Below are 25,376 nucleotides of genomic sequence, written 5' to 3'. Positions count from 1 at the left end.
AGAATACAAGGAAGTTAAAATTTATATATTTGATTCCCACACAAACTCTTTCTGATAGTCATATATGAATGCAGGATGATTCAAGAAAACATTAATTTAAGAAAGTATTAATAGTTTGTATTTTTCATATTTGAATTTGTATTTACGTATATCACCACAATTTGAAAATGGGTATTTTTTATTACTTTGCATATTAAAAAATCTGATTTTTCATTTTTACCAAAATATATTTTCCAACAGTAATCAGCTTTAGAAGAAAGTCTTTCATTCTTGAACCAGAGTAGCAGAATATTTCAATGCACTGATCACACTACGAACAGAAACCTGTTTTACCAACCAGTATATTTTTCTCCTCAAATGTTCTTGGTACCTTACAGATATAGAAACCTATCAACATTACCATCACGTCTTTCACAATCACTCATTTTATTCTAAGTATGACTGAAACTCCTTCTGGTAAGATATCCCACTACTTTTTGAAGTGCATTTTATGCATGTTCAGTGTCAGAGACAAACTTCAAACTTCTCACAACCTTAAACATATTATGAAATACTGTATCTTCTGGAGTGCAGGAAAGCTTTGCAGATGGATCAGGACAAACTGGATCAATGAGCAAAGACCAATGGTGTGAAATTCAGCAAGGTCCTGCCCTTCAGCCACATCTCTAAGTAGCACTACAGGCATCCTGAGATGGAGGGCAGTTTTTTCTCTGAGCCAACAAGGAAAAGGAGTATGTGAAATGACCTTAAACTGTGAATGGGAACATGGAACATGAGAACAGAGTTGTTAAGCATTGGACCAGGTTGTCCAGAAAAGCAGTTATCATTCCTGAAGCCACATAAGAGATGTGTAAATGTGGCACTTGGGGGCAAGGTTGAGGGGAGGACTTGGCAGTGCTGGGTTAATGGTTGGACTCAATCTCAAAGGCCTTTTCCAACCTAAAAAATTCTGTCATTCTGTGATATAATAATTGCACGCAGAACAAAGAATACTGTATACTGGCAGTAATACACAATTAGGTGTAACAAGTCTGTATTTTTATGTGTTTTTTCACTGCACTCACCTCATGTGTACAACCTTCAACAGTTTCCACAGACTGCACCTTTACTTGAGGCATCAAATCTGTCAAACTAAAAAGATACGAGTTAGGATTGCCAAAGAGTACCCAAAAATCCTGTTTTTTTATAAAAGTGATCATGTTGAATTTCAGCGCTGCTTTAACTGCAACATAAAAAAAAAAAAGGATGCACAGTCTTGGCATGGACAGGTTGCAGAGGTTACTGCCAGCACTGCTACAATTTTGCTACCATATAAATCTACCTTAGCTATTGACTCGAAAACTGCACCACAAAACAGCACTTGGCTCACATCTACTGACATAAAGTTTTATTATTCAATGAGGACTTTTTTCAAGATACTATGAAACAAAATTCAAGAACTGTACTCCTGCTACTAGTTGAGACGGAATAAGAACAGCTTGAAGCATCCCAAGCATCTGCCTGAGGACATGGCCTCTCTTTTCTTTACCAGTTCTTTCTCTAATGGCCACAAGAAGGGACTGGAGGCCCAATGCATGAAACTGTTTATTTCTGGTATATACATTCTACTGACACCACTAACACAAAAAATGACTTAAAATGTTGGCTCTGGGTCTGCATTGTTTCTATAAATTTATCCTTTATTTACAGTGTTTTGAGCAGTCTTCTCATGAAGTTTTCACAGAAAGTCTGATGTTGAACTTTAGAAAAATTGTATGAAAGCCCAAATGACAATGCAGTTACCACGTTACATGCCTCAAAAGCCTTCTTTGTGTTATTTCCAATTTATTTTTCCTGTATCCCAAGCCAACTATGTCTTTCAGTGTCATGGTACAGAGTAAGCCTGCTTCCTCTCATCTCCTGCTCTGTGTGAAAACAACATGATGGCTTTCACCTCAAGTCACCAGTTCAAGTGAGTAACTACAAATTCATGAACACTTTCCACTGCAAACACCTACAGGTGTGCAGTGTTATTTTAAATACACCCAGTGCTCATCACTGCTGAGGTTGCACTGTCAGCATGTTCTCACTTAAACAGATAATTACAAAAGAAACTTGTGCAAATTCATCTTTACAGGCGAACATTGCAAAACTACAGTAAATTCACGAATACAAGCCGCACTGACTATAAGCCGCATCTCTGGGTGTTGGCAAATATTTCGGTTTTTGTCCATAGATAAGCCGCACACGAATATAAGCCGCTTTGTCGTTCGCAGCGAGGACCCGCGTGCAATTAGTAACAGAACCGCGGGAGGGCGGGGTTTACTGGCTGAGCTAAGGCTGTGCAGGCTCGGCCCGCTAGGGGCCGCTGACGGGGCCAGGTGGCCCAGCCCGGTGCTGCTGCTCGGGGCCGGCCGCCGCTGCCACTGGGCTCGGTCACCCCGGGTCGGCGCTGCCCCGCGGTGGCAGGCAGGGACGGAGCTTCCCCTGCTCCTACGGCAGCGGCAGCGGGTGGGGACGGAGCTTTCCCGCGCCCGTGGCGCCGGCGGCGGGCAGGGACGGAGTTTCCCCGCTCCTGCCGCGGCGGCGGTGGGCAGGGACAAAGCACCCCGTCGGCTCCCCGAGCCGCGGCAATGGCTGCGCGGGGCTCCCGTCGGCTCCCCGGGCCACAGCAATGGCGGCGCGCGCTTCCCCCCCTCCCCGGGCCGCAGCAATGGCGGCGCGGGCTTCCCCCCCCCTCCCCGGGCCGCAGCAATGGCGGCGTGGGCTTCCCCCCCCCTCCCTGGGCCGCAGCAATGGCAGCGCGGGGCTCCCGTCGGCTCCCCGAGCCGCAGCAATGGCGGCGCGGGCTTCCCCCCCCCTCCCCGGGCCGCAGCAATGGCGGCGTGGGCTTCCACCCCCCTCCCCGTGCCGCGGCAATGGCGGCGCGGGCTTTCCCCCCCCCTCCCCGGGCCGCGGCAATGGCGGTGCGGGCTTTCCCCCCACCTCCCCGGGCCGCGGTAGGGGCGGCCCGGGTCCCCCCTCTCCCTCCCCGGGCCGCGGTAGGGGCGGCCCGGGTCCCCCCTCTCCTCCCCGGGCCGCGGCAATGGCGGCGCCGGGGCCCCCCCGTCTCTCCCCTGGGCTGCAGCAGAGGAGGAAAGAGAGCTCTCCCGCCTCTCTCCCCGCCCCCCGTGCTGCCTGCAGGCAGCCAGGCTCCACCCGCAGTGCAACAAAGTAGCGATTTGTAACAATCGCAAAATGCCGACTTTGCAGCTGCTCGGCTCAGCACTCTGGCAGGCACTTCTGAGGTTGCATTAGCCGCTCCTGATTATTAGCTGCATTTCCGGTTTAGGAGCAAAATCTTAGTCAAATTGGTGCGGCTTGTATTCGTGAAATTACTGTACTTTATATCAGCTATTCCAAAATGGCACATGGCTAACCAGGGTGACTTGCTAGAACTACCTTACACATTAAACTAAGCACTTACTTAACATCATCTGATAAAACATCTTCCAGTTTTGTTTTTTTTCCCAAAATGACATTTTCAGTACTATCAATGTCAATTTCTCGCTTCGGCTTGACTATTGCTGGTATGGAAGGTTTTTCTTCCAATCGTTTCCTGCAACATAAACACACAAGAAATTTAAATTTTGCCTAATTTATTTACGTGTTTTCTGAAAGAAGACAGATATCCTAAAGGCAACTATTGTCCCACTGCACTTGGGAAACAATCCAGGTAACTTCACCCACAAAAAGAACCGTGGAATTTCAAACCAGTTCCCAGATAAGCTGACCACAGAGACAGGGCTGGATACGGCTTTAGAGCCCGGGATCCTGAGAAAGTGGGTCACAGAATTACAGAATGGGTCAGGTTGGAAGCAACCATAGCGGGTCATCTGGTCCAGCCTCCCAATGACCTGCAGCACGTTGCTTAGGAGTGGATCCATATGGTACTTAAATATGTCCAGTACGGGAGACTCGACAAACTTTTGGCAATCCGTTCCAATGTACAGTCACCTATGCACTTAACAAGTTCTTCCACGTGTTCAGGTAAAACTTTCTGTGCATGAACTTTCAGCCTGTTGCCTCTTATGCCATTGCTCGGCACCACCAAGAGCTTGGCTGCACTCTCTTAATACCCTCCCTTCAGACACAGACAGACATTCCCGAGGTACTGAGGGGGCTCAGCAGCTCAAACAGGCCGCCAAAAGCCGGGCCCAGAGTTACAGCCCTCACCCCGCCGCCAGAGCACCCCCGGTACCGCTGCCCCAGCCCGGCTCCGCGCCCTTACCCCGGCCTCCTGGCACCCTCGGCGGGGGCCGTTTTACTTTTCTTGGCGCCAGAAGCAGCAGCGGCCGCGTCCTCCTCAAACACGCTGAACAGCTCATCCCCAAAGGGCTCCGCCATCTTAGCCGCGCTCCCGAAATGCTCCGCTCAGGGCCGGACACTTCGCGCGAGAAGGGCCCTTCCGACCCCGCCCCCAAGGGGAGACGGAGACTCACGACCTGGAGCCGGTAGCCGCCCGCACGGCCCGTGATGGATTCCGATCTCTATTTCTGTCCGGATCTGGATTTCGGTCCCGGTGCCGAATCCCTCCGTGAGCCCCCGCCAGGCGCACGCCTTTACTCCCAGAAGGTTGTGTGCGAAAAGCCGAGGCAGGCCGCGCGGCCCGCGCGCATGCGCTAGGGGCCGTGGCCAATGGGAGGCGGCGGCCGCGGCGGCATGCCGAGCGCAGTGCCCGGATGTGCGCGCGCGCAGAGCGCGGGGGGTCGCCATGAGCGGCCGTAACAAGAAGCAGCGCGCGGGCAGCGCAGCTCATGCGGCTGCCGCCACCGCCCGCGCCCGCGCCGCCCAGGCCGGGGTAGCAGCGGCCGCGGATCTGGCCAGTCGGACTGCCCCGCCGCGACCAGCGCCCGCCTCCAAGGAGCCGCGTGTCAAGCAAGGTACCGTGGCCTGCAGAGCCCCGGGAGCGGCCATGCCGTACCGGAGAGGGACAAGCTGTGCGCGCGGCTGAGGGTGCCGTGGCTGGAGGGGCAGTGCCCTCAGGGAGCCCCTGAAGGTGCGGCCGCCGCTGACCGCGGCGTTATGAGGAGAGGCCGGTCACTGGGGCTAGTGTTTCCTAGCGTCGGGAGTGACGGCTGGAATTGCTCCGCTCCTCATCTGGTTGGGCCTGATGGCTGGTCAAGGGAGGGGACTCCTCGTCTAGTCGGCCCTAGTGAAGTCACCTCTGATGTTCTGTGTCCAGTGTTGGGCTCTCCCGTACAGGAAAAACGATGAGCAATTGGAGAGGGTCACAAAGATGATGCAGCTCCTTATGAGAAGAGACTGAGGGAGCTAGGCCTGTGCAGAGAAGACTGAGAGGGGCCCACAGAAAAGTATGTAAACGTTTCAAAGATAGGTGCCTACGGGATAGTGCCAGGCTCATTTCAGTGGTGCCCGGAATGAGCAGCAGTAGGCACAAACTGTAACACGACAGTTTTAACCTCAACAGGAGGAAGAACTCCTGTACTCTGAGATGGCAGAGCACTGGAATAGGCTGCCCAGGGAGGTCATGGAGTCTCCCTCTCTGGAGACATGCAGAACTCACCTGGATTAATTCCTGTGATGCCTGAGCCTGCCGTTCTGGGTTGGATGATCTCTTTCCAACTGTAACTGTTCTATGATTTTGCTCCCAGGGATGTCCCTGAGCAGATAAGCCTTGGTAGCATCGATGTGTTAATTACAGAAAGCCTTGTTATTAGATTAGCAGCAGTTCCTGTGAAGCAAGTGTTTGGGAGGCACTTTCCCAGAGGTTCTGATGTATGTGCTTGTTTTGTATATTAACAAAATCGATACAGTGCAGATTTGGAATTATTTTGTAGTTATTTTTCTGTCTTGAAAGACCTGTTAGGAGGCTGGGGGCGCTTCTGTGGTGTTAGATAAGCTGAGGGATGACTGTTCTGTGTGGAGTCTGAAAAGATACTATTCTGAAGCGCTATGAGATGTCTAATTTCAGTAAGCCGCCTTTGCCAGAATAGCCTATTTAACATTAGAACAGCTTGTGTTGCAGACCATGAGCAAATCATGCAATGGCCAGGGCATCTGAGATCCCCACTTGTTAAGAAAACGTTTTGTAATCGCTTAATATAAGCATCCTGAACTTATTCATGTGTTCTGCTTTTACAAGTATGGCTCTACTAAGTGTGTTTCTTGTGTCTTCCATTCCTCCAATACCAATGGTGCTCAGTCTTCTTCAGAAAATATACTGCTTTTCTCTGAGTTTGTATACTGTGGTGAAAAATCAGTCAGTGTAAATGAAAGCTAATTCAGTATATTCTAAAGAGCCAGTAAGTGCCAGTAAGTAGATCATGAGTGCTAACAGCTGTTTGTATCTCCTGACCAAAACAGATCATACTTTTTCTGAAATTCAGTTACCAAAATCTGGTCTGATCTCAAAGCAGGCTCTCCCAGAGTTGTTCTGCAGGTGGGCCAGCAGGGATGAGCTGCCCAGCCCACCTGCTGGGAGGTAGCTCTGCCTCCTGGAGCAGCATGTGGTCGCACAGAGTGGTGGAAGCTGTGGCCTTCCTCAGTTTGTTTCTGCCTGTGCAGTATCAGACACAATATATGTGCTCTGAAAGTGATGGTGATGGAATTCAACAACAAGCTGTGTGCTGTCGTTCTAATGATAATAAATAGTTTTGTGAATTAGGGTTTGGTTTTCTTAATAGCTGTTAAATGAAAAGTATTTAAGAATGACCTGAGCAGACCAAATACTTCTGGAAGCCGGTGCCCTCTCCTGGGTAGGGTACAAAAGCAGGTACCTGGGCAAGAACACATCAAATGTGCAATGATGCTACTGTAGGATATTCTTGGAGGCTCTAACAGCTGTGGCTAGAGTCTTCCTGAACAACAGGAATTCTTTTTTCAATGCTTGCCCATATCAGTTAATTTCTTTAATGCCGAGCTTTTCTGTCTGACCTCAGTAAACGTCCACTGTCCATAACCTTAGTGGCAAAGAGTTCTGTTATATAGCTATGCACTTTGTAATAAAAAATCGTCAACAGCCTCACTTGTTTTGAAACTGCCATTTACTACCCTATATGGCCATTCTTTTTTAGTGTTCAGAGAGTGAGCAGTCAATACCATTTCCTCTCATTATACCCTTTGAATTTTCTATTTTGGCTGCCAGGAGTCATAGCCCCCTTGACTATTCCTTGTTCAAGGCCTTTTTCGATTGTTGTTATTGCGTTACCTGCAAGTTTCTGGCAAGTTAGTATCATAGTTTGCACTAACTTGTGTTATATTAGCTCTACTTTAGCTACATTAAATAATGTCCTGGGTAGGCTTTTGTAATTGATGCTTATTTGCAATTTGCAGGTCCAAAAACATACAGCTTTGGTTCAACAACAGATTCCAGTGCTGCTGCAAATCTAGATAAATCTGTTCTTAAGGCAAGTATTGTCTTTATTTAAAACAACTTTAATTTTCATAGTACTGCTTTAGCTGAGTACAGTAATTTCACGACTATAAGGCACACCCTTTTGACTAAAATTATTTCCAGAACTCGGAAGTGCGCCTTATAGTCCGGTACGCCTTATCTGATGTACAAAGTTGCGACATTTGCCATCCCAGAAGTGCAAGCCTGCAACAGTCGCCAGCCGAGCAGAGTCCGCTCGGCGGCAGCATCAGGCCAGCGCCGGGCTGGGGTGAGCCCGGCAGCATCGGGGCGGCGGCCACGCGGGGAAGGGAAAGGGCAGCGGCGCAGCCCAGGCGGGGGGGCAAAGCCGTTGGCATCGGGGCATCCTCCGCGTGGGGTGGGGGAAAGCCCCGGCATCGGGGCAGCGGCTGCGCGGGGCGAGCCTGCCAGCATTGGGTCACCCAGAGTGCCAGGGAACTCCCAGAGCAGCAGGGCCCTGGGGATGCTGCACGGAGCAGTAGCGGACATAGCTCGACCCCGGAGACGCTCCACAGAGCAGCAACAGGCATGCCCCGGCCCCAGGGATGCTCCACGGAGTGGCAGCGGACATAGCCCGGCCCTGGGGACGCTGCACGCAGCGGCAGCGGGCATAACCCGGCCCCACCGGGTCCGGCGGGCCCGGGGGCCCATGGCTGCCGGATTGAGGCAGGGCCTCAGCCAGCAACCGCACGGGGGGAGCTGGGGGTGGAGCCTTGCCACAAAAAAAGTGCGCCTTATAGTCTGGTGCGCCTTACAGGATCTACAAAGTTGCGAAATTTGCTGACTCCCGGGGGTTGCGCCTTATGAGTGCGGTGCACCTTATGGTCGTGAAATTACTGTAAATATTTTATCCAGTCTTTCTCAGTATTATGTTGTACATGTAAACTGCATCAATGTATGAGACAATTGACCATTTGGAGTTTGATTTTGTTTAGGGTTTTAAGTGTACTTTAAGAAAAAGGGGTAAATTACCGGGATTGGGTAATGTCTTTTTTTTAAATAATAAATAATACTTTGCATGCAACACTTTTAGGAGTTAGGTCTGGGCTTCTGCTGTACATGTGGATCTTTCTTCATGTCAGAGAAAGGATATCGATTTTCTATTACAAACTTAGTAGCAACTAAAGTTTGGTTCATGTTTTAGAAGAGTTTAAAATATTAGAATTGCTATACTAAATTTGTTTTTAAAGGTGTTTTGGAAGGAGGATATCATGGACTGATTGTATCTTGGTGTTCAAATTATTACATGAGCAGAGGAGAAAGACCTTGGCTTTTTTGGTAGAATTTTAATTTACTTTCAGTATTTTTCTTAACATACTAAATTTCCTTGAAAATGTAAATAGGCTTTCTTGGTAATAAGGAATGAACCTTTCTGTTTCAAGTAAAAGCGTATAGCTTGCAGAAGAAAGTGTCCTTTTCGTGAGAGATGTTTGGGCCACTTACAGAAAGCTTGAAAAATTGGAATTTGGCAGAGAGATGTCTGCATCCTTAGTCATGAAGTCATGAAGAGCATTGGCATGTCATAAAAACTTCTGATGTTTACTTTGTATTAAGTAATTTTTTCTTTGAAGGTAACAATAAATGGTAATTTGGAGAAAAGGATAATCGATGTGATTAATAACCATAAAAACCAAAATGATGGCAAAGGAATGATTTCAAAAAGACTAACTACAAAGAAACTACAGGTACAGTTCAACATATTATTTTTCATTATTTATTTAGAATGAAATTCAGCTTTTGTAGTTTTTATTAATGTCATATTACACTTGTGTGTATTACTCGATTGTTCTGTGTGCAATACAAGCCAATACAGCACGCTTTTCAGTAGTTATATAAACAATTAGTCAGTGAAATCGAGAAATACGCTTATTAGGAAAGGCACCTTTATGGATTCAGGAACTAATCAGACAAGACAGAGGAATAGTACTTAATCTGAAAGTTTTAGGTTTTCTACATTTTTGACTCCATACTGGGAAAATTGCAGGTATGTCAACCTAGCTAGAAAATACCTTGTGTAGAGAGGCAGGAATGTAGATTTAGTTATACCTATGCATGCATATTTAAAAAGAAAATATTATAAATTCTGCAAAGCAGAGTTTTCTGCTTAATTTTTGGATACATTAATGCATGTTGTTTATTTCCCTTTAATGCTGGCTTGCTGATATGTGGGAGATAGAACTTTTCAATTATATTAGATTACTAGGTTAAATCCTAATCTTTTCTGACTCTCTTATTTATAGGATGTATACATGGCTTTACAAAGATTCTCTTTTAAGGCTGAGCACATTGAAGAAGCGATGAAAAATACACTTTTATATGGTGGTGATCTCCACTCTGCACTTGACTGGCTTTGTTTAAACCTTCCTAATGGTGAGTATGGGTGACAGAAAATCGTTCTGGACAGAAGAGAAATAGGACCTGCTAAGCAGTAGGATTCCTACTTCTTAATAATAATTAAATACAATGTTTCTCTAAGTCTAGTAGTTGCAACCATGTTCCTTTCCTAGATGCACAGCTGACTGATTCTGGGGTATTTTCCTGTACGAAGTCTTGTGGTCTTCCCCTTCCTACTCAGGAGTCTTGGGAAGTCTGATGAGCAAATATACTATCTTAAATAAATGCTAAAACCTAATTTTTATTTCAGTTTGTGTTCTTGTAGTTGTGTTTGTGTTCTTAAACACAGTTTAGAATATTTAATTATTGCTGATATTTTCTGTGACATACTTTTGTTTTTTTTTTAATTTTGAAGATGCCTTACCTGAAGGTTTTAGCCAGCAATTTGAAGAACAGCAGCAGAAACCTAGACCAAAATTCTGTTCTGCTGTGTCACAACGTGGAACACCGCCTCACTTAGAAGATAACAAAAAGAAAGAAAATGGCCGTGAAACTAAAGTAATCTGAAAATGTAATCTGTAGTTACTTGGGGCGGGGTGTGGGAAGAGAGAAGACTTTCTAAACAAAACTTTCTAAAATATGGGAGTTGCATTGATTTCCAACAGTGTGGAAAGCTCATTAAAATGCTGTGTGATTACTAATTGTCACCTATGTTTTATTTTCAGTGGAGTGGTAGATTAAAGATATTTTCCCTGTGGAGTCTAGAAGATTCTTCATAGTTCACTTTTGTGGTAAAGCACAGGGAACCGCATGAGATTTAGATTAGGTATTAGGAAGAAATTCTTTTCTATTAGGGTGGTGAGGTGCTGGCACAGGTTGGTCAGAGAAGCTGTGGATGCCCCCATTCCTGGCAGTGTTCAAGACCAGGCTGGATGGGGCTCTGAGCAACCTGGTCGAGTGTCCCAGCCTGTAGCAGGGGGCGGTTGGAACTCTGAGGTTCCTCCCAATGCAAGCCATTCTATGATTCTATAGTTTAATTTATTAATTTTATCCTATAATGGGTTTATTCTGTTTATGTACGTGTGGCACTCTCTATGACTTAGGAGGGTTTGAGTGCCTGTGTACTGTCAATATTTTGATTTCTGTGGTTATTGAATCTTAAACTAGAAAACAAAAAAGATTCCCTGCAAATGATTTGATTCTTTACAGTAATTATAGTTATTCTAGTGTTCAAGTGTATTGTGGGATATTCACAGTGGTTGGGAAAGCTTGTTCCGTTTTTCTTGTCATATATGTGTATATATACTTTATACATAAAACCTTAACAGTAGATCCTGGGTACTGGCAGAAAAAAGCGTTGCTTTCACATACTTTATCATTACTTTAAACTTTTATTGCTCTTCTTAGGAAACAAATGTGAGGAAAGAGAAAGAATTGACTATGAAGGAATGGATTTTGCGGTATGCTGAGCAACAGAGTGATGAAGAGAAGGATGAGTCTGTGAAAGAGGCAGATGAAGAAAAATTTGACCCAGTAAGACAGAATAATGCTTCATGAAAGTCTTTCTAAAAACTGATATGTCTGGTACATCTGCATGTGGTGGATCTGTTTGTTACAAACTTGTGTGTTACAAATTGGGGATTGAGAAGTTTTTTTGTGTTGCCAGCAGTGTATCAGGCTACTTAAGGAAAATCTTGAAGCTTCTCGTTTTCCAAGTTTTCCTTTCCCATACTACTTGTACTGCATTCAAAATGTTGAATGTAGTACGTGGGAAAGAAAAATTTTAAATACATTTCCTTGAGATTGAGTGAGTTACTATCAAATTCTTGGAGGTTTTGAGTGTTAGTTAAATAAAAGCTCATTGTTTTTCCATTGTGTAAGTTTGGTATAAAGGATAAAAACCCCACACTTTATTATGAGGGTCACTGAAAGTGACAAGCATACCATGTTCAACTTGTAACTAATAATTCTGTTTGAAACAGAATGAGAGGTATATACATCTGTCTGCCAAGCTTTCAGAAGCAAAAGAACAAGCAAGCATCTCCAAACAAGACAAAGACAAGCAAGGCCAGAAGGCAGCACAAGAAAAAATAAGAAGAATTCAGCAAGGTAGAGATATGCAAGTTACCTGTGTTTTATTTTCTGGCCTGCATATTTGTTAGGCAATTAAATCTTGGAATTATCTTCTATGCCACTCTGTGAATTGAAGGCTTTTCTGAACCTGTTCTTTCTCAGTCACATTCTACAGTCTGTAACATTCCACTAGTTCTGGTTTTGGGTACTCAGTATGAACTAATATAGCTGTTTTCTGAGCTGTTTTTTAAGATTTAAGCAGTAAGTTACATTCTCTCTCTGACAGAAATGGCAGTACTTGAGGAACATCCAGTGTTTAATCCAGCTATAAAGATTTCAAACCAACAGCAAAATGAAAAGAAAAAAACTCCTTCACCTCAACCTCAAGAAACCACTTTGAATTTGAGCTTGCTTGAAAAACCTGATGGTACTTCTAAGGAAGACAAAGGTGCGTTTGAAGTCATTCAGTACAAGCTTGAATAATATAACAAATTTCCAGAATTAGTTCCTTTTTTTCTAGGTTTGTAATGCCGCGTGAACAAGCCCTGATTGTGGAAAATTAATGTGGGCTATCACACAACCGATTAGCTTTGTAAAGATTTCTGAGATTGAGTCCAACCTGTGACCACACCATTGTGTCTACTAGACCACTCACTGAGTGCAAAGTCCAGTTGTTTCTTAAACACTCCAGGGATGGTGACTCCACTACTTCCTTGGATAGCCCAGGCCAGTGCTTGACAGCCCTTTCTGTGAATAAATACCTCCTAACGTCCAGCCTTAACCTCCCCGATGCAGATTGAGGCTATGTCCTCTTGATATATCCCTGGTTGCCTCAGAGAAGAGGTTGACTTCCACCTGAGCACAACCTCCTATTAGGGCAGCTCTAGAGAGTGATGAGGTCAGCCCTGAGCCCCCTTTTCTCCAGGATAAACACCCCCAGCTCCCTCAGCTGCTCCTCTCAGGACTGGTGCTCCAGACCCTGCCCCAGCTCCGTTGCCCTTCTCTGGACTCGCTCCAGCTCCTCAGTGTCTTTCTTGCACTGAGGGCACAGAACTGGACACAGCACTCGAGGTGTGGCCTCAGCAGTGCCCAGGACAGGGGAACAATCCCTGCCCTGCTCCTGCTGGCCACACTATTGCTGATGCAGGCCAGGATGCCATTGGCCTTCTTGGCCACCTGGGCACACCCTGGCTCATGTTCAGCTGCTGGCACCAGCACCCCCAGGTCCTTCCCAGCCACTGTGTCCCAGCCTGTGGCACTGCCTGGGGTTGCTGTGACCCAAGGACAGGACCCAGCCCTGGGCCTTGTTGAACCTCACACCATTGGCCTTGGCCATGATCCAGCCTGTCCAGATGCCTCTGCAGAGCCTTCTGCCCTCCAGAAGACCAACACTCACCAAACTCAGTGTCATCTGCCTACAGTCTGTCTCACTGACCACGCTGACTTTAAAGGATCTGAACTTGTTTTAGCAGATTACATTGAAAGCTATTTTTGTCATGCTGTCCTGTCTTAAAAATTAGATTTCTTTTATTTTAATTGTAGAGCTAGTTACTGTTTCAGTCACACTCATCTTTTAAACTATATTTTCATTGTAAATCTTTAGACTGTTAAAATATTTTCTAATAGGTAAACTTTAATGAAACTTCTAAAATCATTGGGCGAACAAAGATAACAAAATACTGTCATTAATTTTTCGCCAGATACTTCTGTGGGAAAGCATAAGTTGCTGTCATGTATCATCAATACCTGTATTTCTGAAACACATTTCAGAAAATCATGCTATCTAGTTAAAAGGTAAAAATTATTTCAAAGGAATGTAAAATAGATTTTAGGAGGCTTTAAAGTGTGTTTTTCTGCTCTTACAGTGAAAAAGAGAGAACCACTAGATGTAAGAAATTTTGATTATAGTGCTCGAAGCTGGACTGGTAAATCTCCAAAACAGTTTTTAATTGACTGGTGCAGAAAGAATTTTCCGAAGAGCCCAAATCCTGGTTTTGAAAAAATTCCCGTTGGAAAATATTGGAAATGTAGGTATGTATTTTCTGTAATTTTTACATTTACCTTTTGGTTCAATTGAAAATAGAAACTATGGTCAATTCTCTGTTGTTGATAGAGATTTATATTATTATAGCGTGTTTAACCCAAACTCTTTTTTAGTCCATCAGAGAGGTAATCTACTCTGGATAGCTCTGCAAAAGTGATGCTTAGCCTAGACAAAATCACAAAAATAAGATTCTAGTGAATTATCATATAAAGTAGGGTTAAGGGTTTTTTTATTTGTGTACTGCTGAATGAAAGATTAATCTAAAGCCGTCCCATGAGACAGATTTGACCAACTTATGTTTGGTATTCTTATTCAAAGTAACATCTTAAATCAAAGATTCAAGTTTATGAATACCAAAACCCTTCTGGAAATTGTTTAAAATAAAGTGGAAGTTAAAAATTTGTGTCAAAACTACCATAAATCTATGGCAAAACAGTGCAGTATCTTACTTTAAAATTTCTGTTAAAAATCAAGTCCAAAATAGAGTTGTAGAGTAGAATATTACCATGTATGAATAAAGCAGACACAAAGTTATAAATAAGTAATGTTGCTTGAAGGAACCAAGTAAAAGAGCTTGTTTTCTTGCTCAAGCTAAAAACTACTAACAGACTGCCACCCCTAAGAATATTTGTCTGCTGCTCTGACTAGAGTTTATCTGTTAAACAGATGTTTGCATCTTAGTAGATCATTAAATGTCATATTGGTCTATCCTAAGTAACTACAAGCACACAAACATGGGTCCTTCTTCCAGAGCACCTAACATTAGTGGTAATTTGTATGTATATAACTTGAGCCTTGAAGAAAATGGAGATGTTTGTAAAGAAAAACCCAAATTCACTATGAGAATATTTGCTAAAAATGTTCAGTCATGTATGTATTTTCTGTTTATATTGGTTGCAAAAAATTGAGAAAAGTGCTTTTGAAATTTTTATTTAAGGGTCAGGATTATCAAGTCATCAGATGATGTAATGGTGATGTGTCCTGCAATCGTAACAGAGGATAGTATGCAAGCACAACATCTAGCTGCTACTTTGGCACTCTACCATTTAACCAAAGGACAAGTAAGTTTCTTAGCAGTATTACTGTTCCTGGCCTAGAGGCTACCACTGCACTTTTTTGTTATAGTATCTATAGTTAAGTTCTGAAAATATTTTCATGTAAATATTAAATTCTTTGCTTCCATTACATATTGATTTGCTTTTATCTGATTATACATATGCTTTGCAGCATACAGAAGGAATAATTTTTGGTAAAGCTATACTTTCAGTCTTGTGAAAACTGAAAGCTAATTGAAAATAAAGATGTATTGTTGACATTTATAACTGTTACTGCTTCTGTGTTTAGAATGGTTTCCTACTTGTTTTCTGTCAAGTCTTTTGACATTTGAGCTTGTTTACACATAAAATAGTAGCAATACTACTAAGTAGTACATAATGTAATTTTTTTCTGCTTTTTGCATGTAAAGTCAGTTCATCAGTTGCTACCTCCTACCTACCGAGATGTCTGGCTAGAATGGAGGGATATTGAAAAGAAAAAGGAAGAAGAAAGCAAGATAGAAACCAACAAACCGCGTGATACTTTTATTGCTAAATTGTTAAACAAACTCAAACAGCAACAGCAGCTACAGTCTGAAAACCAGCCAAAACTATCTGAGGGTCCTGAAGATTCCTGGGAAAACTTGGTTTCTGATGAGCACTTCAGCAATCTCTCCCTTGAGACTTTAGGTGCAGATAATTTGGAACCTTCAAGGATTTTGTTTAAGAAGCTGCAGAGTTCCTCTAGATACCAAAGGCTTCTGAAAGAGAGACAGGAGTTACCCGTGTTTAATCACAGATACTCAATTGTAGAAACTCTAAAAAAACATCGAGTAGTTGTTGTCGCTGGTGAAACAGGCAGCGGGAAGAGTACCCAGGTGCCCCATTTCTTATTGGAAGACTTGTTGCTAGATGAAGGATCAAAAAAATGCAACATTGTTTGCACACAGCCCCGAAGAATCTCAGCAGTGAGTCTGGCAACAAGAGTTTGTGAAGAGCTGGGCTGTGAATCAGGACCCGGAGGAAAAGTAAGTGTCTTAATTCCTTTGCTTGTCTTGATCAAATACAGGGGATTGGATTGTTGACAAAAAGTGAGCACATTACTTCTTATACAACCAAACAATTAGATGTTATTTTCTCTTGAAAAGGACTTCTTGGTATGTCAGTTGTTTGTCTTGTCACCTGTGAACCTCTAGGTATCTATGTATGATTTCTGAAATCTTCAGAGGCTGATGTAAAACAAAAGTGTTTCATAGCTGGAATAGTCAAAGATTTGAGCGGATTAACCAGGGACTGTTGCATCACTATCACTAGGAATGAAGCAAAGTCCCTTACATAAGGCTCTGAGCAATCCAGTCTGGCCTTGAGTGAGGCCATGCTTTGAGAGGCCCTCTCCGACATAGTCATTATTTGAATAAAACTGAAGTCTGGTATTTGTTAGGATAATTTGTGCAAAAGTATTTTTGAAGCTGTCAGAGTCCTGAAAACAAACCTGATTTTAGCAGCTCTTTGCCACCCTGGATAAATGTAATGTATTTTTCTTAAAGGAGAGTACTTATGTGAAAGTGTGGCAGTCATTCACTATACTACTTAATTGGCAACTTGTGTGGTGTCTGAATCTGACAACTACTAAATTTCACTTAATTTTGGGTATTGTTAGCTTTTATGTTATTTTAAGTTATTCTATATTTTAAATTTTTTCAGAATTCCCTGTGTGGATATCAAATTCGTATGGAATCAAGAACAGGAGAAGCCACCAGACTGCTGTACTGTACAACAGGTGTCCTACTTCGGAAACTTCAAGAAGATGGTCTCCTGTCAAGTGTATCTCATGTTATTGTAGATGAGGTTATCAGTTCTTTACTATTCTGCAGAAATGACGGTTATTCTGGGCCTTGACCTGTCCTAAATTCTTGCTATAGGTCTGTTTTTCTAATTCTAGGTACACGAAAGAAGCGTCCAGTCTGATTTCTTGCTAGTTATTCTGAGAGAGATCTTACATAAGCGTTCAGACCTGCACCTGATTTTAATGAGTGCCACTGTAGACAGTGAGAAGTTCTCCAGCTATTTCTCACACTGTCCCATTTTGAGGATCTCAGGGAGGAGCTACCCAGTTGAGGTACGTAGATGTTTATTTTGATTATGCAAGACACTTTGTATGTATGTATACAGTAGTTGCCTGGTTAGTATCTAGGCAATGTATCTATACCAGGTTTTTTTTGTTTTTTTAACCAGAAAGACGAATCTTAAAATAAGTATTTCAAAGACTTGTAGTCCTTTTTCTTTTATGAAATTATAGAATAGCTTCAGGGCTTTGGAGTACATAGCTGTACTGTATTTTGTGATGGTTTTATTGATTACAATCAGTCCATCAGTGACATTTTGATTTTTCTGTACTCAGTCTAGGTAGAAAGGAAAGCATTAAAGAATTCCTCCCACACCCCTTGTAATTTTTGCAACTGAACTCTTATGTGTTTTTCTTATGCATGCTGTATAAGTTATGGTAAAGGTTAGGTAGTGATCGGGTGGAGAAGCCCATTAACAAACTTGCAGCATCTCTAAGATTAGGTTTTCTAAAATCATAAGACAGTTTAAGTTTAAATTTGCAAGATTTATTACGACATTAAGGCATGCCCTCTTAACCTTTGTTATGCAAGCTTTAAAAAGTGAGAAAGGTAGCTGATTAGTTTTTGACATGTCTCATGTGTTTTCTTTGAACTTTCACTGAAGATTTTCCATGTTGAAGATGTAATTGAAGCAACTGGTTATGTTCTGGAGAAGGACTCAGAATATTGTCAGAAGTTCTTGGAGGAGGAGGAGGAAGTAACAATAAATGCTACTGGTAAAGGAGGAAGCACTACAAAGCACCAGGTGAAACAAGCGTTTTTAGCTTTGTCTTGGAACCTTTGGGGGTTAATAATTTTGGTTCGTTCTTAATTTATTGTAGTTGGATTGTAGAATATCAAATATTCTCTCAGTTTATAAAAAACGGACACAATGGCGCTCCTGCTAATATTTATGAATGCTGCACACTTCTGATTGTTGCTCCAACTCCTGTATAGGTGTCTTGATTTTGCTGTACTTGACATTGAAGTCTTTTGCAGATTACCAGCTCTGGACCTGTAAGCAGCAGCAGGGGAACCATTTCTTTTTTTTTTTCTCCCAAAGAATTCTCCTGTATAATGACCCTAACAACAGAAGAGACAAAGCCTTATCCTTCTTAGCTGAAATACTCCTGAGATCCTCCTACTTGGCCTGCTGAATGAGATGATTGACATGAGGTTGTTGTGTAGACTTCCTAAGTTTAACAGGTTATGGTTAGTCCTCAGGCACTCTGCAGTGACAGCTCTATGGGTTTTTGGATCAAAACTCTCTTGAGGGGGAAATTCTATCAGTGCCTCCTGACTTTGGCAGCTTAGGCTGTTCATCTAGACTGTGTATTTTGGGAAGATATCTCTCTGCACCAATTTGTTTTGCACAACTTCTGAAAATTTAACTTGCTGTGTTCAAACACTTACACATATATTGAAAAATAGTCTTGTGTACTCTGCTGATTATTTTCCTTCAGTACAGAAGGATATGTGGTGTCAAGTTTCCTTAAGTGTGTTGAGTAACAGTGAAATACTTTACAATAGAATTGTAAATTTAGAATTTAATTTACAAACTGTGGTGTGCTATGTATGTAAGATGTCTAGAATAAATTCAAATGTGTGTCTCTCCTGCTAACTCTTCTTTTTTGCAGTTCCAAAACACTGCAGGAGTTGCCACCTACTTGATTTTTAATTTTCATTGCAACCATTAGTTGAGAAGGATGAGGTGAGGTAGAGGGAAAAGGTTAAACTTGTTTCTTACATGACAAAGTAGGAGTTTTGAAAGATACAGTAATTTCACGATTATAAGCCGCACCATTTTGACTAAAATTTTGCTCCCAAACCGGAAGTGAGTGGCTTATATATGAACAAATTTTGGAAATTTCCCAACCCGGAAGTCCGAGCCAGCAGCAGCCCCGAGCCAAGGCTGAGCCCGCCCGACCCCGGGCGGCAGCGGGGCAGCAGCGGCGCAGCGGCAACGCTACCCGGCCCCGGGGGGCGCAGCAGCGGCACCAGCCAGGCATGCCCCTCTCCCTTCTCCTGGCAGCACTGGCCAGGCACGCCCCTCTCCCTCCTCCTGGTGGCCCTGGCCAGGCACACCCCTCTTCCTCCTCCTGGGCAGCACCCAGGCAAGCCCCTCTCCTTCCTCCCAGCGGCAGCGGCCAGGCACGCCGCTCCCCTGCCTCCCGACAGCAGCTGCAAGCGGGGCTGAGGCCACTCCCTGGCAGCTGCCCCGAGCAGGGCCAAGCCAGTAAACCTCATGATCCCAAGATTCTGTTACTCTTTGGCAACTTTGTGAAAGTTGCACACGGATCCTCACCGCAAATGAAAGTGCGGCTTACAATCTGGTGCAGCTTATTTATGGAGGAAAAACGAAACGTTGCTGACACCCCAGAAGTGCAGCTTATAATGTGTGCGGCTTGTAATCGTGAAATTACTGTATACGTAATCTTATCCCAGTTTGAGCTCATACCAGTTGAATGCCAGATATGGACCTGGGGCCTGTTTACCTCTTGGAGAGACTTTAATTTTTACCTTTTTTAAAAATCTGGAATGTTATTTAATGGTTGTAGATAGCTATACACATTATGTAGGTGGTTGTAATTTAATCTAGCTCACACAGGTTTTGGTGAGAAGTTAGTTCAATTTCTCTTGTCTCAATCTCTGTTTCAAGTGAATGGCAAGTTACCTTCTGCTCTCTTATGTTCTTCTGAAAGACTAAGAATGTGATTTTTTTTTTTTTTCTGTTTACTCTTGGTTTTTAGGAGTATGTCCCAATCCAGTCTGGATCTGGTATCGATTTGTCTCCTTATTATGAGAAGTATAGCAGTCGTACACAGCAGGCTATCTTATATATGAACCCTTACAAGATCAACCTTGAACTTATTTTGGAGTTGCTTGCATACTTAGGTACTTCTAGTCCACTTCTTATGTACTTGGGGTTGTCCTTTGGACCCATCTTCCAGTGCTTTCTACTGACAGTGAAGTACTTGACTTCATATTATGTTATATGAAACACCCTAAAAAGCATTGACCACAGAGCCTAGCATTTGTTCCTGTTATGTAGAACTGTTCACAGTGCATGTTTTAACTGTGCTTGTATTGTAATTTTGCAGATAGAAGTCCCCAGTTCAAGAATATTGAAGGTGCTGTGCTGATCTTTTTACCAGGCCTTGCTCATATCCAACAGCTGTATGATCTCATTTCAACTGACAGAAGGTTTAACTTGCATGACAGGTAATGCAGATATTTTTTTATGAAGTTACAACCCAACAAATATATCCATTAAGGTTTGCTATTCTTGTAAAAGGCAAGTAAGAGTTATGCCTCCGAGCTAATTGTGCTTCAAATGTACTTTTACTGCAATGCAAATACACACCTGCTGCAATACAAATGTACTTTTACTGCTATAATTGAAAAGTTACACAAGCAAAAATAGCAGATACTTAGGAATGGTGTGATAAAATTTCTTTTATTATTTTATTCTTCAACAAATTTATCTAATCAAAAGCACTTGACTACTTCTTTTCCACTTCTTAGGGTATGGAAGCTGCCATACCTGGGATACAGATTTCTGTGGCTTACTGTTTACATGGAAGTGACCACTTCCTGAGAAGTGCTCCAGAGCATCTGGATCTACCAAGAGAAATGGCCTAGGGTTGTAGTGACAGATAATTTCAAAATTTTTTTTTCGGGTAACTAAAAGTTAGCAACACAACTGCATAAAAGGAACAATTCCAGTCAAATGCTGACTATTTGTTCATGGACTGAGATGTAAAGGCATGGAATAGAAGGAGAGGACCAGTCTCTGTAGCTCTCACATCTTTGAAGGCCCTTATTACTCAAAGTTGCGTGAATTTGTAATGGTCCTTATCTTGGAAGCACAATTTTAAAAACTCGGCTTTTAAATTTTAAAAACACCTGGCTCCCTTTATTGCTAGTCTGTTACTGTTAAGTAACCAGCTGTTTTGCAGTACATCCCTATGAACTAATTAGGTTATTTTTTCTAGAAATTGTAATAAAACAATGAAGCAGATTTTTCATACCTAATAATACAAAGTTTACCAGTAATTTCACGAATACAAGCTGCTGCAATTTGACAAAAATTTTGGTGGAAACCCGGAAGTGCGGCTAATACTCGAGGGCGGCTAATATGTGAATAATTTTCTGACATTTACAACCCCAGATGTGCCAGCCAGGGCGCCGAGCCAAGCACCTGCCAGTAAAAGCCGGCATTCTGCGACAGGGGGTGGGGAGAGAGGCAGGAGAACTCTCTTCTTCCTTCCTGTGCCGCAGCCCGGGGGAGAGATGGGGGGACCCCGCGCCGCCATTGCTGCGGCTCGGGGAGGCGGGGGGGAAGCCCGTGCTGCCATTGCCGCGGCTTGGGGAGCCGACGGGGGCCCTGCACCGCCATTGCCGCGGCTCGGGGAGGAGGGCAGCTCGGGGAGGAGGGCGGGCTCTGCCCCCGCCCTCCGCCGCCGTGGCGGGAGCAGGGGGTGCTCCATGCCTGGCCGGCGCCGCGGCGTGAGCGGGGCGTGCTCTCCGTACCCGACCGGCACCACGGTGGGAGTGGGGCTGGGGCGAGCGAACCCAGAGGCAGCGACCAGCCCCGAGCGGCACCACCGAGCTGGGCCACCTGGCCCCGTCAGCAGCCCCTAGCGGGCCGAGCCTGCGCAGCCTTATTTGAACCAGTAAACCCCGCCATGCCACGGTTCCGTTACTATTTGGCAACTTTGTTGCACGCAGGTCCTCGCTGCGAACGACAGAGCGGCTTATGTTCAGGTGCAGCTTATTTATGGACAAAGAACAAAATATTTGCCAATACCCAGAGATGCGGCTTATACTCAGTGCGGCTTGTATTCATGAATTTACTGTACTTTTTCAATTGTCTATTCTAATTACTTTCTCCAAATGTCATTATGCTGGTCTTATTTTTTTACCCCATGTTATTTGATTAGTGTAAATTTATTTTAATAATTTCTTTTTCTAGGCACAGATTGATAGCTTTGCATTCTGTTCTTTCAACTCAGGATCAAGCAGCTGCATTTACAATACCTCCTCTTGGTATTAGAAAGGTAATATTTACCAAATTCACAACAATTTTCTGTGGGTGCAACTCTGAATTGTTATCATACAGAATTACACAGCAACTAGATATTCCTAGAATTTCTTCTCTGCAAAGAAATAATTCTAATTTGGTGGTCTGTAATGAGTAGAAGCTAATATGCTATGAAAATATTGACAGTATTGGATGCATTATTAAACCTAAATTTTTTCTGTGAACTTCCTTAATTATTACTTATCTGTATTTTAACTGCTATTAACCAGCAACTATGGCTTTTATCTCAGAAAAATACAGTTTTATTTATTGCCAAACTATGTAGTTAAATGTTGATCAATTTCAACAGATAGTAGCCAGTAATTTTGATGGATTATAAAACAAAATGTGAAATTATTTCTTAACTTTTAATTCTCTTCTTGGGGAAAACGAAGCCATTTTCCAAGTCATGTAGCTTTTGATTATTTATGGAAACATTTCTGGGTAAAAAAAATTTAATCAGACTTACTCCATAATACTGATTTAAAGGTTGAAACCTCTTTAGACATTCCAGTTCTTCTATTTATGTTATGTTACTCTTTCCAGATTGTTTTGGCAACCAATATAGCAGAGACAGGTATCACAATACCAGATGTTGTCTTTGTAATTGATACTGGGAGAACAAAAGAAAATAGGTAAGAGTTTGATTTTCATCAGTCATACTGTGATTACTGTAAATATTTGGAGGCTAGAGCTGCAATAATTCTGTAGTATCCTTATGAAACAAGAGTTCCAGATGCAGAAATATTCTGCATTTAAAAGCTTATAGGTTTGGGATGTGTCTTTGGAATCTCAAATGGTGAGAAGAGCAAAGGAAGTCCATAGATAATGGATGTAATGTATGGATAATTATGATTACATACTGTGTTAAAAATGAAGGAAGTATTTTTATGCTATTTCACTTTTTACGAGGGTTTTTTTGTTCACTTTAAATGTGAAAATCCCTACAAAATATGTCAGAACAACTCTGAGTTGCCAGGGAGATTAAATAATACAGCTTTCATTCCAATTTTTATACTTTCACTGGTGAGTTGTATTCAAGGTTTTCTAAGACACAGCTCCTCCCAATTATGCTTGGTTTTGAAAACTAAATGTATTTTCAAGTAATTACTCATTAGACACATTGTCAATATGCTGGTGTTCAGGTTATATATACGTGAAAATTTTAATTCTGAAATCTGATTCTGCTTTATAATTTTTAAGGTATCATGAAAGCAGTCAGATGAGTTCCCTGGAAGAGACCTTTGTTAGTAAAGCTAGTGCTCTGCAGCGACAAGGAAGAGCTGGGCGTGTTAGGGATGGATTCTGCTTCCGAATGTACACAAGAGACAGGTATTGTAAACTTAGCACAGTTCTGTAAATCACATAGATACCGTCTGGTTTTTTTTCTGTGCAAAACCAAGAATTCTTGTTGTAATTTACTTTATTTACTGCAAACCAGGAAAATAAAACTAGAAAAAATTCAATCAAAACAAGAATTTGAATATCATATGTGCAAAGTGTTAATCTTTCACACTATTTAAAAAAGTTAATTCTATTCTTAATATTTCTGTAATGAGATTTTAAAGAAATATTAATCATTAAAGGAAAAGTGAAGCACAAGGAATTGTAGAACATCGATTTTCTACAACACCTGCTTGGCTTACATCAGATGTGCGCAAACCTTGCCTCCTGCACTTTGAATTTTTTATCAGACAAATCTGTAGGTTTCTGAGGAGGTAATATCTGTGGATGAGAGATGGGGCACTGCAGAATTAGTTTCTGTCTGCAGTGGAATAACCCCTTTCCTGCTTCTGTGAAAGCCTGAAGTGACTTTCGGCTGAGAAACAATTAAGGTTGAAGTCTTTTGATATAACCAATGAAGTGTACCGATGAACCTATGGGATCTTTTAGTCCCGTAAAAGATTTTTCAGTTTGAAAGCATTTTCCAGACTTATTTTGAAAATTGAGGTTTCCTGCCTTTCTCTCTCTGACTAAAACATGTTTTCCAAGCCACAACTCAAACCTTAATTCAAAGTATGAATGGCTCATCCATGCTACTCCCTTCCTTGCCCCTCAAGAGAAAAACTGCAAAGAATGACCATGTAAAAACCAGATTTACAAGTTTAATTCAAAGACTTAGTTAATATATATGTTTTTGTTTTTATGATGTTGCAGGTTTGAAAGTTTCATGGAATATTCTGTTCCAGAAATATTGCGTGTGCCTTTGGAGGAATTATGCCTTCATATTATGGTATGGTTTTCTGTTTTAGAATTGCTAACCTTGTGTGGTGGGTTGACCCTGGCTGGACTCTGGGTGGCCCCAAAGCTCCTCTGTTACTCTCCTTCTCAGGTGGATGGGAGAGAAAATATAATGAAAGGCTCATAGCTGGAGGTAAGGACACAGAGAGATTACTCACCAATTACTGTCCTAGGCAAAACAGACTTGATTGTTGGAAATCAATTGAATTTATAACCAGTTAAGTTAGAGTAGGTTAATGAGGAGTAGAAACCACCCCTCCTGCTTTCCTGGCTTAACTTTTATTTCCCAATTCCTTACCCCCTATCCTCCTTCAGCATAGGGAGATGGGAATGGCAGATTTGGTCAGTTTATCACACATTGTTTCTGCTGCTTCCTCCTCAGAGGAAGGGAGGGAGGACTCCTTCCCTGATCCAGCTTGGGATCTCTTCCACCAGAGACAGTCCTTTACAAGTTTCTGTAATGTGAATCCTTCCCACAGGTTGCAGTTTTTCATTAACTGCTCCAGCATGGGTCCCCCTTAGGGACATAAGTTCTACCAGCAAATCTGCTGCAGTGTGGTCTCCCCTCATCATGGCACCACAGGTCCTGCCAGGAGTCTGCTCCAGTGTCAGCTCTCCACAGGGTCACAGCCTCCTTCAGGCATCCACCTGCTTGAATGTGGACTCTGCCACACTGAGCCACTCATGCAGGGGGACAGCCTTCCTCACCCTGGGCTGCAGCACCTGGAGAACTTCCTCCCCTACTTTCTTCACTGATTTTGGCGTCTTCTGAGTTGTTCTCACCTACTCTTCTCTGGCTGCAATTTGTTTCTATGCCATAACTTCTCCAGGAGGCATGACCACCATCGCTGATTGGCTCAGCCTTGGCCTGTCCTGGAGCTACCTGGCATTGGCTGAATGTAGGGGAAGCTGCTCTCAGCTTCTCACCAAACTCACCCATGCAGCTCCTAATACCAAAACCTGGCCACACAAGCCAAATCCACCTTATTAGCTAAAAATACTATGCATGCCTTTGGAGGAATTACACCTTCATACTGTTGCCTGTTTTGGAATTATTGACCCTAGTAGC

At 42.9% G+C, this 25,376-nt stretch overlaps 2 protein-coding genes across 4 annotated transcripts in view; one reads left to right on the top strand and one right to left on the bottom strand.

Moving 5' to 3' along the window:
• Positions 1-4,632, bottom strand: part of MTREX (Mtr4 exosome RNA helicase) — a 47,948-nt gene extending 43,316 nt beyond the window's left edge. For 2 of the 3 annotated variants that reach the window (XM_033085090.1, XM_033085092.2), the window contains exons 1-3: positions 4,250-4,632; positions 3,446-3,577; positions 1,065-1,131 (exon numbers count right to left, since the gene is read on the bottom strand). In XM_033085090.1, coding sequence (XP_032940981.1) covers positions 1,065-1,131; positions 3,446-3,577; positions 4,250-4,365 — 315 coding nt within the window. In that variant the 5' untranslated portion in view covers positions 4,366-4,632. The remainder of the gene's footprint in view (positions 1-1,064; positions 1,132-3,445; positions 3,578-4,249) is intronic. The other variant, XM_033085091.2, reaches the window with a different exon arrangement.
• A 100-nt stretch (positions 4,633-4,732) lies between these two features.
• The window catches only part of DHX29 (DExH-box helicase 29), a 33,395-nt gene continuing 12,751 nt past the window's right edge, over positions 4,733-25,376 (top strand). The window contains exons 1-20 of the mRNA XM_033085543.2: positions 4,733-4,901; positions 7,315-7,388; positions 8,965-9,078; positions 9,634-9,763; positions 10,143-10,285; positions 11,135-11,260; positions 11,710-11,836; positions 12,087-12,248; positions 13,666-13,831; positions 14,782-14,905; positions 15,310-15,906; positions 16,583-16,726; positions 16,821-16,997; positions 17,609-17,749; positions 19,734-19,878; positions 20,085-20,205; positions 21,959-22,043; positions 22,613-22,701; positions 23,270-23,398; positions 24,224-24,299. Of these exons, the coding sequence (XP_032941434.1) occupies positions 4,733-4,901; positions 7,315-7,388; positions 8,965-9,078; positions 9,634-9,763; positions 10,143-10,285; positions 11,135-11,260; positions 11,710-11,836; positions 12,087-12,248; positions 13,666-13,831; positions 14,782-14,905; positions 15,310-15,906; positions 16,583-16,726; positions 16,821-16,997; positions 17,609-17,749; positions 19,734-19,878; positions 20,085-20,205; positions 21,959-22,043; positions 22,613-22,701; positions 23,270-23,398; positions 24,224-24,299 (3,039 nt within the window). The remainder of the gene's footprint in view (positions 4,902-7,314; positions 7,389-8,964; positions 9,079-9,633; positions 9,764-10,142; positions 10,286-11,134; positions 11,261-11,709; positions 11,837-12,086; positions 12,249-13,665; positions 13,832-14,781; positions 14,906-15,309; positions 15,907-16,582; positions 16,727-16,820; positions 16,998-17,608; positions 17,750-19,733; positions 19,879-20,084; positions 20,206-21,958; positions 22,044-22,612; positions 22,702-23,269; positions 23,399-24,223; positions 24,300-25,376) is intronic.

The sequence above is a fragment of the Catharus ustulatus genome, chromosome Z (genome assembly GCF_009819885.2).
Source record: "Catharus ustulatus isolate bCatUst1 chromosome Z, bCatUst1.pri.v2, whole genome shotgun sequence".
Classification (NCBI taxonomy): Eukaryota; Metazoa; Chordata; class Aves; order Passeriformes; family Turdidae; genus Catharus; species Catharus ustulatus.
Note: the sequence above shows the minus strand (reverse complement) of the source record. Positions and strands in the feature narration are given on the sequence as shown.